Source organism: Eucalyptus grandis, chromosome 8 (assembly GCF_016545825.1).
Source record: "Eucalyptus grandis isolate ANBG69807.140 chromosome 8, ASM1654582v1, whole genome shotgun sequence".
Classification (NCBI taxonomy): domain Eukaryota; kingdom Viridiplantae; phylum Streptophyta; class Magnoliopsida; order Myrtales; family Myrtaceae; genus Eucalyptus; species Eucalyptus grandis.
The window spans coordinates 3,074,552-3,087,734 of record NC_052619.1 but is presented as its reverse complement, the minus strand read 5'-3'; the positions used below and the strand labels follow the sequence as shown (position 1 = coordinate 3,087,734).

At 39.8% G+C, this 13,183-nt stretch overlaps 2 protein-coding genes across 2 annotated transcripts; both read left to right on the top strand.

Moving 5' to 3' along the window:
• The first annotated feature begins 213 nt into the window (after nucleotides 1-213).
• On the top strand, nucleotides 214-1,803 carry LOC120286571 (putative UPF0481 protein At3g02645). Its single transcript, XM_039298850.1, has one exon. The coding sequence runs from the start codon at nucleotides 214-216 to the stop codon at nucleotides 1,801-1,803; it is 1,590 nt and encodes a 529-aa protein (XP_039154784.1).
• Nucleotides 1,804-6,201: 4,398 nt separating this feature from the next.
• On the top strand, nucleotides 6,202-7,782 carry LOC104430584 (putative UPF0481 protein At3g02645). Its single transcript, XM_010043331.2, has one exon. It carries the CDS (start codon nucleotides 6,202-6,204, stop codon nucleotides 7,780-7,782), a length of 1,581 nt encoding a protein of 526 aa, XP_010041633.2.
• The last annotated feature ends 5,401 nt before the right edge of the window (nucleotides 7,783-13,183 follow it).

Sequence of the window (13,183 nt, the reverse complement as noted above, 5' to 3'; positions counted from 1 at the left end):
CGTGGGTCATTAATACAATAATGATAATTTGGCATACAAATTTTTTACTCTTCTAATTTTTATTCGGGGGTTTGATGGCAAGATAAGCAAAGTCCGTCTCTATATAAACAAGGTATATTGGAGCTAGGGTAATGCATGGCACCAAATCTACACACACATCCCCCCACACACACTATCATCCCACGAGAGCTGATCTAGTTTTTATCATCAACAATGTCTTCTTCATCCAGAGATATGAGAGATTGGTTCAATCATGTCCATAACAATTTCAACGAAGAGCTCGAGAAGGACATTCCTTCTAATGTGTGCATTTTCCAAGTCCCCAAATCACTCAGCTCTGCCAAGCCCGAGGCTTATACCCCCCAACTCGTCGGCTTAGGACCCTATCACCACCTTCAGCCTCAGCTCACGGAAATGGAGCGCGTCAAGCTTGACGTCGCGAAGAAGCTCCACAAGGAGTTCAACCACTTGAGCGTTGCTGAGCTCGCGAGCAAGCTTTCCGATTTGGACCTTTCTGTCCGCGCGTGCTACCACAAGTTCTTGGACATGGATTCCAACATGTTGTCATGGATCATGACTGTCGACTCGCTGTTCTTGTTCTATCAGGTCTGCCAGCACGGCATCAACAAAAGTTTCCTCAAGTCGTCACCCTTTTTGGAGGGCTTAGCCGACAACACGGGCAAGAAGCTTGCTGATGCCACCATCCGGAGGGATGTCATGATGTTGGAGAACCAAATCCCAATATTCTTCGTGGAGAAGATGTTGACGCTCGGCTGTGAGCCGCTACAAGTTGCGGAGCAGAAGACTATTGTCGAAGAGATCCTCCCCCGCATGCTTGTGGGGTTTTGCAAAGCCCTGTCACCGCTCAAAGAGACGATAAATTGTCCCCCCGCCAAAGCTTTGAAGTGCGCACATTTGTTGGATCTTCTTTATAGCATGGTCGTGTCAAGAGAGGACGAGATCAAGATTGTTATACCCGCTGACACCATAAAAATCGAAGAACATAAGATCGAGGTTCACGGATCCCTCAACCTAGTGATATCTACTGATGTTCAGGAAGTTCTTATTCCTCCTCAAAATGTTAATCATGTGGCAGAGAGTACGGTCGAACTTGTAGAGAACTCCAATTTAAGAATCTTGCGGAACATGAAACCCCATGTTCAGATGCTGAAAGGCCTGATGGATCTCTATTCGAAACTATCTTCACCCACCGACTCATTGGGGGTCGATGAGGCTCCCGCAGAAGAGAAGGCATTGATTCCGACAGCATCCTCTCTTGCCAAAGCGGGTGTAAAATTCAGCAAAATAAAGTTCATAAAGGACATATCGTTCAATGAGAAAACGCACACGTTTCAACTTCCCACTATCAAATTCGTCATCAACTCGGAAGTTGTGATACGGAACTTGGTGGCATACGAGGCGATGGCCATCTCCGGTCCCTTGGTGTTCGCACGCTTCGTGGAGCTAATGGATGGCCTAATTAACACACTGGACGACGTGAAGTTGCTCAAGAAACACGGTATCATCACTGGCCGTCTCAAGGACGACGAAGTCACGCATCTGTTCAATGGTATGAGCGACTCCATCGAAGTGAATGGCGATTGCCCACTGGACGAGACAATCAAGAAAGTCAATGAGTTTTACAATGCTGCGCCAACAATCAAAACCCACAATATGATGGAACGCTATGTGTATGGCGCTTGGAAGGTCCTGGCGATGGCGGCCACCGTCTTCTTGTTTCTTCTCATGGGGCTACAAACTTTCTGCTCGGCTTACAGTTGTTCAAGCCTCGTCAATAAGTGAAACTAAGCTCAATCTGGCTTCGATCTCCGCGAGTTGTGTTATCCCGCATGTTTTCCAGTATGTTATCACTGTGTTACTGTTAATCTTATCTCTTTTGTCATCTTAATTTCCTCGCACGTTTTCCAGTATGTTATCACTATGTTACTTGTAACTTGTCTTTTATACTTATCGTAATTTCCTAGTAGGTAAAAATGGCCACCATCATCAATTCTGAGGAGACAACTGAAAATATATTTGCTTGTCCTGGTCGTGTACCACAATTATAGGAATCTCTGCAACTTCTCGGTTCGATTGGGTCGTTTCTGCTTTTCGGAAAAAAAAAAATGTGAAAGCCTGCAAAAATTGCCCGGAAGAAAACCAAAACTCTTAGCTCATCAATACAAGGAATTGTAGTTAGAGAAATTAGGTTTTAAATTTTAGTTTATATTTTCACGAGCCGAGCCAAACTAATGAACTGATAAACTTGTTAACCTTTGGTCACTTTTCCCTGTACATGTTCATATTTATTCTTTATTTTACCGACAAGACCCTTTAATTACTTTTAACTATTTGACAATGATTATACCAACCAATGAGCATTTAGTTACTCTTTTTAAGGTAAAAGATGAAATCTTTTCCAATTGCATGAGCAACAACGTTGTGATTTCGAATTAAACCTTTCAATCCAAAACCAAACCAACCCGATTGCGTAAATCAATCTCAGACTCTCACATCTTACAAAAAGCTTACATCATTAAGGAGGGAGAGCAACAATAATGAATATCAAGTATATTTCTTAACCACTACATGAAGAGAAAAATGCAAGAACAGCGTCGAAATGTTTGATTATAATAAGGCAAAAACCTGGAAAAGACGAGATAATTAAACTGGCCTACGCAGATTCTCAAGAGATGCGGTTTGATCCCTTCCATGGCGCTGGGGTTACAAAGGAGATTACGAAATAAGCCACTTGTCTCTTCTTCAGGGGATGGTTTTGTTTGGTAAGGCAGACAAAACTGCACATTTGTGAACGACATCCGACCTGCAGGAAAACGAGATGTCAGAATCTGTTATGGGCGATAATTCCATAAGTGCACTCTCATGTTGAATTATAAAAGCACTATGGTGATGGACATTCCTGACTCGAATGTGTTGGAACTGTGAGCATCTGGGTACTTTCCTGACAGTCCAATCTCTTCTGGACCGCAATGTCCATGTGAGGCCCTGTGCAATCTTCTTGACAGATAAAAAGCAGCAACAGAGATATTAACTGACATCTCAAGCACAAGTTGCACTTTGAAAATGTCATGACACAAGAAACATCAGGTCTTTCAGGTGGTCTAGCTCTCTTTCTGCAGTCCAAATTAATTGACATAAAGTTTGGCACGGTCTGCAAAGGATTTTGCTAGTATAATAATTTTTTAATTATTGTAAAAATAACAGTTTGTTGTGAGTCGCAAATTTTTGAATAAATTTACTTCACAATAATTTACAATTATTTATCATTTGATTTTTTGTAATCCCAACTAAATTATTATTTTCACAATATATTAAAAACTGTCACCTAATCATTTCTCGTCTGTAAATTACTAATCCGGTCAAAATTGCTTTAGTTTATGCGCCTCCTATTGTGCTTAAAGGAAGTATCATTTAGGATCTTGTAAGTGAAAAACTTGATCTAGTCCTCACAACTATTCCAATTGTTTCAGATTGTATATTTTTGGAAAGAAAACCAGAGGTGTTCTTCAATTGATAGGCAGTTCCTTTTACAAACTACAATTTAAGGATTTATACCTACTATCGAAAGTTAACAACGGTTACAAAAAGATCAAGCACATTGGTTCCTACAATTCAGTAACTACAAATGGTTACCCAGCAATAATCCACTCTAGTACTCAACGATTGTGCCTTCTCCACTACTTTAACAGTAATGTCTTTCTCTATTCTCCACCATTGCCACTATAGCTGCTCACGGACTCCTCGGCTTCACTGCTCGACAGTCGCATTGAGTTTACTCCTCTGCAAATGTCCCCCTGACGGTTGATTTCAAAATCAGCGGCTCCGACATTTAGAAAGTTACTTCGATCTCATTCCGTTGATAATGACATCAATCATTCTCTTTTTGCGACTTTGGTTGACTTTCCTTCGTCAACATTCTACTCCACGACTTGGTCATTTCTACCTATATTTTCCGGCGGCTAAAACTAGTTAGATTGTCGACTACTTAGACTTACCGACTAAGAAATCCACCACTTAGCAAATTCTTGTCCCCTCTTGTCCCCGTCGCTGCTCACTCGACCTTTGCCGACTGAGTCCGTTTATTGAGGACTTGCACCTTTTTCCCTTTGTCAACAGAATTCTTTCAAATCACTCTATTGGACAGTAGGCCCCAGACACTTGGATAAAGAAGCATGAAGGAGGTTTAGGCTTTCGAGAGCTTTACAAATTCAACCTGGCATTTCTTGCAAAACATGATTGGAGGTTCACTGAACATACAGACTCTGTGTTATAGAGTTTTAAAAAGCAAATACTTTGCAGACACAGATACACGGCAATCGGCATGCAAAAGAGGGATCCAGACCTTCTTGAGGATGTACTAGCATTATTTAATGGCAAGGAGAATTACTAAAAATGCCATAAACCTATTGTAATTGTGTTAATTCAGTTATAAAATTTATTTTTTACTAATTAAGTCATAAACCTTTTGCAGTTATACCAATTCAATCTATCCGCCTAATTTTGGCCAGTGCTAATGTGAACAATTTTTTAATAATATTTTATTTTATTCAATTTTTTTATTATTTCTTTTTTTTTTCTCTCCTTCTTCCTTCTTCCTCCGGCTAGTGAGGGAGAGCCTCACCCAACCATGGCGAGGCCCACCCCGCCAGCCACTGGGAGGTCGATCCTTGCCATGGCTAGCCGAGGTTGGACCTCACTAGATCTAGCAAGGGTGGCCTCACCGTCACTGGACAAGCCTCGCCCTTGCCGGTGGCAGGGGGGGGTGAGCCTCACCATTGGCCGGGGAGGTTGAACTCACCGGTTGCTGCTGGCCCTCATTAGTGTCAACTAACATCAATGTCAATGTATATAAAATATATATATATATATTATTGCAAAATTATCCACATCAGTGTCAGCCAGTATCTACGTCGATGCTGGCCAATCAAAATTAGCCGAATGAACTGAATCAGTACAAATACAAAAGGTTTAGGACTGAATTGGCCAAAAAAAGAAGTTTATGATTGAATTGGCATAATTATAATATGTTCTGAATTTTTTTGGTAATTTTCTCTTTAATGGCATGACTCTGAAGAACCTCCCACATTGTGGACAGTGGAGGATGGATTAGCATAGTTAAACCTGCGTTGCTTTGGCAGATCTGGAAGGGAAGAAGGACGCCAAACAGGAGCTTTTGCGGTGGTGCCCAGGAACGCTGATGGATGCTCTGGAAAGCTTCCTTGTAGTTCAGCCATGGAAATGGAGACGCCTTTGGAGTTGTTGATCCAACGAAAGGAGGAGATAATTCTCCATGTGCGCAATCGAACTCTGTTTAATGCTCTAGAAGACCAAGTCAGATATCTTATCAATGACTGCTAGCCACTAAGAGGTATATTTCCAGATCTGACCTTTGTCTTGGTGTCCTCGTGAGATGACTTAATTACGTACCAACGTGAATATGTAATACATATGAGAAAATTATCAAAAGATTATCGGTAACTTTATAAGTTATTTCGATTATATAAAAATAAATTAAAATTTAACCGAAGTAGTCAATTAAATATATATATATATCCTCCAACATGGACGAAAGTCCATACTGAGGTTGTTAGATAACTAAAAATTCATATTAAAGTAATATCATGTCTCCACCTTGCCAATCTGTCTGTCTCAAAAATAGTTGAACTCGATGCTTCGGAAATAGGGTATGGTGGTATTCTAAAACAAGCTAAAGATAATAAAGATCAAATTGTCCAATTTATTTCTAAACATTTAAATCCAGCCCAACAATCAATATGTATATATAAAAAGTCAGTCAACCTCCAAGCTCTTCGTTCTGTATGACTTCATGCATTTGTTCCCAATAATTTACATTGAAAAGTATACTGATTCGTGGCTTTATCTTTTACCTTAAAAAAAGTTACATGAAGCTAACACCAAATCGGTATTTACATCGGTAACTATTGCCATCTTAGCTTACTCTCATGATGCGTGATATTTTTTTCAGCCAGATAAATGAACCTATAGACATACTTGCATCATCAACCCAAAAAGGTAAGATAAAAGCCCAACTCTATATAAATAAGGCACATGAGAGCAAAGATGATGCATAGAACCAAATCCATAGACACGCCCCTTCTATCAACCCAAAAGAAAAGAGGAAAAAACCAGAGAGAGCTGATCTTGCTTTGATCATCAGCAATGTCTCTTTCATTCACAGAAATGAGAGAATGGTTCATTCATGTCAAAAAAAAATTCGAGGAAGAGCTTCAGAAGGACATTCATTCACATGTGTGCGTTTTCCAAGTCCCTCGATCACTCAGCTCTGCCAAGCCTCAGGCTTATATCCCCCAACTCGTCGGCTTAGGACCCTATCACCACCTTCAGTCTCAGCTCCTGCAGATGGAGCGAGTCAAGCTTGACGTCGCGAAGAAGCTCCACAAGGAGTCCAATGGCTTGAGCTTCACTGAGCTCGTGGAAAAGCTCACTGATTTGCACCTCTATGTCCGCGCATGTTACCACAAGTTCTTGGACATCGACGCCGACGTGTTGTCATGGATCATGAGCGTTGATGCGCAGTTCTTGTTCCATCTGCTCTGCCAGCATGCCATCGGCAAGAGGGCCCCTGAGTCATCACCTTTCTTGGGGGGCCTAGCTGACCACGCAGGCAAGAAGCTCGCCGAGGATGCCATCCTGAGGGACGTCATGATGTTGGAGAACCAAATCCCGATATTCTTGTTGGCACAGATGGTGACGGTCATGTGCGCGCCACTAGAAGTCGCCGAGCGGAAGAAGATCCAAGAGAATTTCCCCCACATGCTGTTGAGGTTTTGCAAATCTCTCTCGCTGCTCAAAGAGACGAGACAGTACCCCGTTGACAAAGCTTTGAAGCGCGCGCATTTGTTGGATCTTCTTTACAGTATGGTCGTGGAGAGAGAGGACGAATTCAAGATCGATATTCCCGCTGACATCATCGTAATCGAAGAAGATAAGACGGAGTCCCTCGATGGTGCTGTACCTGCGTCTAATGATAACGGGAGTACTGCTCGTCTGCACCGTATAGGTGGAATCCTCACCGCTGTCCAGTCATCGGACTTACCTTTCACGGAGAAAATTAGACCCCATGCTATGATGGCGCAAAAAATTATGAAAATCCTTTCTCAGCAAATTGGACCCTCTGCCCTCGATTCATTGGGGTACGAAGAAGCTCCCGCTGAAGAGAAGGGATTGATCCCAACAGCGTCCTCTCTCGCCAAAGCGGGCATAAAATTCCGCAAAACGGATTACATAGAAGAGACTTCGTTTGATGAGAAAACGCACACATTTCAACTTCCCGCGATCAAACTCAGCGTCAACTCGGAAGTCGTGATTCGGAACTTGGTGGCGTATGAGGCGATGGCGACCTCCGGTCCCTTGTTGTTCACGCGCTTCGTGGAGCTAATGGACGGCCTACTCGACCACCCGCGTGACGTGAGGTTGCTCAAGAAACACGGCATCATCACGGGCCATCTCAAGGACGGCGAAGTGGCATGTCTATTCAACGGTATGAGCCACTCTATCGATGTGCACGGCCCTTCCCAACTGGACAAGACGATCAAGAAAGTCAACGAGTTCTACCACGCTGCGCCGAAGATCAAGACCCAGAATATGATAGAGCGATACGTGTATAACTTTTGGAAGGTCCTGGTGATGGTGGCAACCATCCTCTTCTTTCCGCTCATGGTGCTACAGACTTTCTGCTCCTCTTACGGTTGTTCGACCCTCCTCAATAAGACAAAATAAGCTCGATCCGGCTTCGGTCCCCACGTGTTGTGTGTCCTGTATCTTTCATCCGTATATATTATCACTAGGTTACTCTTAATATTGTCTTTCTTGTGATTTTATTTTCCTAGCATGTTTTTCAGAGTGTTATCACTATGTTACTTTAATCTTATCTCTTTTTTGTGATCTTAATTTTCTAGCAAGCAACAATGGCGGGGATCATCAATTTTGGTAAGCAACATCTGAAAATGTATTCTTGTGTGTTGGTTTATGTACCAATTGTGAGAACAAGCAAAAATTACACCAAACCAAATCGAAGTTAATTAATGATTTGAACCGCGTTATAATAAAAGTACAGTGTTGTTGGTTGATGTGGAAGCGCTGATGGATCTTGCAATTAAATCAACGTGAAATCAACAACGAAATAAACGATTAATAATAAAGAACATTAATGATTTACGTTATTCGATTTGAGTATTGATACCTACTCCATTTGAAGAGTCAATGATAGTTAATCAACTAATCATCGAAGAAACATAGAATTACAATCACTCACACCCTTGAATGCTCAAGTGTTTCTCACACCTAAACTCATTTTATTTTAAAATAAAACAATTTAGTCGGATGTAAAACTCACAGTATAAAATCCTTTCAAAGAAGAAAATCATAAAGCAAAACCCATGATTTTCTTTCTTCCTCTAACAACCTCTTGGCACCATGTGCAAATATATAATTAGAATATGTGAGCCTCTTCTTTCTATACAGCCAAATTATGGTCAATACCAAATTATGGTCACACTTAACACTCCATGACATGGCCTACAAAGATTCTTCTTTGACATGGGTGTCAACCTATATTGGCCGGTTGCTCCAACCAAACAGGGCGTTCTGAGAACAATTTGCATACTCACAACCCTTAGATGAGTACTAATCATAATGACAAGAGCATAAATCATCAACACGATCCTTCAACTAATCACAACACCATTTCAGTATTAATTTTGAAAGTGCTAGTACAAACACCTAGAGGGGGTGAATATGTGTTTAAAATAAATCTTGGCAAATAAATGTGGAATAAAATAAATTTTGAACAAAGTCTAAATAAAGCTCAGAGTCTGATAAGCGAACCACTAGACTTCTAGTAGATGTTCAGAATATGTTATGGGATGGAACAAACTTTTGGAATAACCCGTGAGTATGTAACATACTTAAATAAGAAGAGTTAAAGAAAGAGAATGTTGCACAAGAAATTTATAGTGGTTCGGCTTAGATCAAGCCTACGTCCACTCTCCCACACTAACAGCCTTCAAGTTAGATTCCACTATGTGATATACAAGAGATTACAACTTTGAGTGCAAACACTTAATGGTAGATCACACTATCTCATTAAGTCACTTTTTTTGTATTTCTCTCATGATCATAAACGTTTAAGCTCACTAAAAACAAGTGTATGATCTAAGTTCGCTCAGACTTTGGAATTATAAATTCTACGCTCCGTCTCTTGCTTGCTCATTGGTCTTTGATCTCCTTAAATACTCCTTTACTTCCAAACTAGCCGTTGGACAATATCTAGAGGATCGTCTTCCAATCTAGCCATTGGATCTAAAAGATTTAGTAACCGTTGAGTGATAGAAGTAGAATCCCAAATTGATTTTGATCGCCTATACACACAGAATCTTGGTTTCCATAAAAAGAACTTCTTTGTTTAGAAAGTTCTTGTCTTCAATATTCAATTGTCAATTAATTTGAGTCAATCAAATCTATCTTGATGTAGAATCCAGCCGTTATATGTTTGGGGCTTATTTTATGTTCATCAAGTTGTTTCATTTTGAACATGCTTCCTTCTGAATCTACTATGTTTTGAACTTGTGTCTCATTCTGGACCTTGTCACGTTCTGGACTTGTGTCTCGTTTTGTATGTAAAGTCTGAGAATATTCTATCTAAAGTAGAGTCTGAATGTCTTCCATCTGAAGTAGAGTCTGAGTATCTTCCGTCTGAAGTAAAGTCTGAATGTCTTTTGTCTTAAATAGACTTTACAATCTGGATGTAGGTCTGAACATATTTTGCTTCTGAACATATGTAGCCTTAAGGTTTGGACATAGTTTGAATAAGATCAGCTTCAGCATAGAGTCTATCTTCTAGTTCTTTCAAGTATAAATTTTGACAATATCCTTTACATGTTTTATCATATGCATAGTCTGTTATTCAACCATTAAACACGTTAGTATCCTTTGATTTATTTTGTCATCTCTAAAACATCGAAAGGGATTTTCCTAACAAATTTTAGAAACCATGTTCACAAATAAATACATATATAACCTTTGGCAAATCCTACCATATATATATGCACACACAAATATTTCACATATCATTTTACAAATAATCAACTCTAAGGCTAATTCAAGTTATACTTTACTATTTAAAATGACCCAAAGGTAGCGAATGCCCAATCCAACTTTATGTAACAATTTTGCTCTAAACACTAGTTTTTCATTTCAATAGATACGTACTATGTGATGCCTCTTTCGCTTTCAAGACATCAATTTACAAATCATAGATTAGACAAGCACTGCTCACCTGAAAATGCAAAACCAAACAATGAAAGCAAGAATAAAAATAACTATAGATAATGATAAATCAACGAACCCGAATCGACGGCATATCACCACAAACATGGTATTGCAATCTGCGTGGAATTTGTACGAAGGAAAGGTATATGAATTGTAATTTTACCCTCATGTTTGGTTTTCTTGTGAACTGGAGTTCGAAATGGACTCCTATTCATTGGAATCAAATTCTCATTTTCTGGGATAGAACTATATCTCTAAATAGGATGATCAAAAGTGATGTGTATACAACAAGCAAAAGCCAATGTAATGGAATGAGATTCTGACAAGATTGTGATATAACTACCCAGCTTTAAGGTGCTAGTTTGATTCGAGGGGAAGTGTGAAAGGCAATGCATTTGATTCATGGGAAGTGTGAAAGGCAATGCATTCCACGTAATATTCTTTCGAGTACCATTCCTCTTCAAGTAATATCAATTATCTTGGAATAAAGGAGGAAAGTCATTCCATTAAGGTAACATTTTCCTCCATTAGGTTTGTTTTTCGAAAAATGTATCATTTCGAAAATATTTTCCTAATGATGATTGCTTATATTACTTACAAAATTAATGAATAAGAAATGTTTTCACCGTCCACTAAAATGTTTAGACATAAATATTTTCCCTAAAAAGAAAGTTTAGAGCATATTTGTTGCATAAGGTTGGATTGGGCATTCAATACCTTCGGATTATTTGAAATGACATAGTAAAGGACAGCCGAACCCCTGGAGTGCTAAAAGGTGGCACAAAAGGACACTTAGCGTGTTTGGCAAAATGTGTTTCTGTTTCCCGGAACACAAATTTTTGCTCTTTTGTTCTGAGGAACAAAAAAAAAAAAAAAGAACGGAAAAACGTTTGTTTACACTTTTGTTCTTGGGAACAAAAACTATTTTGTTCCTGGGAAACAGATTTGGAATAGAAACAAGAAGTAGAAAAAGTTATTTCTTGTTCCCAGGAACAATTCCGAGAAACATTTTTTTTTCTTATCATTTTTCATCTTGTTTTTTTTCTTCTTTCTTCCTTTTGGCCGGTCGCTGGCCTTGGCCATGGCCGGCGACCTCGCCAGAGCGTCACCTGCCCCCAGTGAGGCTCAACCCACCTTGGCTAGGTGAGCTCGAGCTCACCGGCCACCACCAGTCGGCCTCGCCCGGTGATGACTCCGATGAGGCTCGAGCTCGCCCGGGCGGCGGAAGTTCAGCCTCATCCCGGCCTAGCAAGGCTAAGCCTCACGTCGTCCCAGCGAGCTCGAGCTCGCCCGATCTTGGTGAGGCTAAGCTCGCGTAGCCACCGGCGAGGCTCGGTCTCATCGAGCCACCACTAGGCAACGCCGACCTAGCGATGGCTCTATGAGGCCGAGCCTTGCCGGGGCCGGCAGGTCGCTAGCCCTCATTGGCCGATCGCCGACCATGGCCAAGGCCGAAACCGCCAAAAGGAAGAATGAAGAAAAAAAGAAAAAGGAAAAAGGAAAAATATAAAAAAAATATTAAAAAATTAAAAAAAAAAAGAATTATATAAATTTACCAAATGTGTTTTCATTTCTTTGAGTAAAATTTTTTTGTAGTTACCGATCACGTTCTTATAATTAGAAATTGTTCCTTGGAAGAAAAACAAAAAAAAAAAAAAAAAAAAAACTATTTATGTTAAAAAATTGTTTCCCGGAACAGAAACGTTACCAAATGCGTCTTAAGTGCCAAAAGTTACGAAAGTGACATTTAAGTGCCAAAATCAGAGCAAAATGAATCACTTAAGTGCCAATCCGGGCAAAATGCTAACGAGGCAATTTTTGGTGAAGTAAGGGCAAAACGGCATCGTTTTGGTGCTAACATGGTAAAAAATTAACATAAAAATTAATTAAATAAAATTTAAAACTAAATTTATTTAAAAGATTTAAAAATACAAATACAAATATTAAAAAAATTAAAAATATATATAAAAAAAAATTTTTAAAAATGGAGAGGCGGCTAGGGTTGAAACCTCACCGTTGTCACCGGGAAGGGCCGATGATGGAGGGGGGAGGGTCGGCTGGGGTCATTGGTGAAAGTGCTAGTATGAACACCTAGATGGGGGTGAATAGATGTGAGGATAATTTTCGCAAAGAGCAGTAAAAATATTTTGCTTTTGAAACTGAGTCTGATGATCAGCAAACTTTAAAAGAGTTTAGACTTTAACTACAAAATTGAAGTACGAATAAAGTAAATGAGTTTAGGGAAGAGAAAGGAACACAAAATTTATAGTGGTTTGGCTTAGATCAAGCCTACATCCACTCTCCCACGCTAATAGCCTTTTGACTAGTTTCCACCAAGAATCAAAAGAGAATTTACAATCTTGTGATCTCGATTTCGCAGTGGAGAGTCTCTACTGCTCTCACAAAGTCTCTCTTTGAGTCTCTCTCTCTCTCTCTCTCTCTCTCTCTCTCTCTCTTTTGAGAACAAATATCAGCATAGTGTAAGGAATAACAAGTGAGTGGAAAGTTTCAGACTTTGGAATTTTTCTTTCATGCACTCTATCGAACGACTAGAGAGGCTTCCTTAAATACTCCTTCATGCCTTCTCGACCGTTGGCACTTTCCAAAGAAATTCTTTCAATTAACCTATTGGACAAAATCAATTAAGGAGATCTCGATCCATTTGAAGATTGTGATGAAAGCCCGTCAATCCTATTCGCCCATACAATCAGGATCTTGGTTTTCATAAGTAGATTCTTTCCAAATTAACTTCATATCCGAAAAGATTTGATGTATCTAAATTGATTCCAATAAAGATAATCAATTCCGTAGGTGATATTTCCAACCAGAATGCCATATATACCTTGTACGA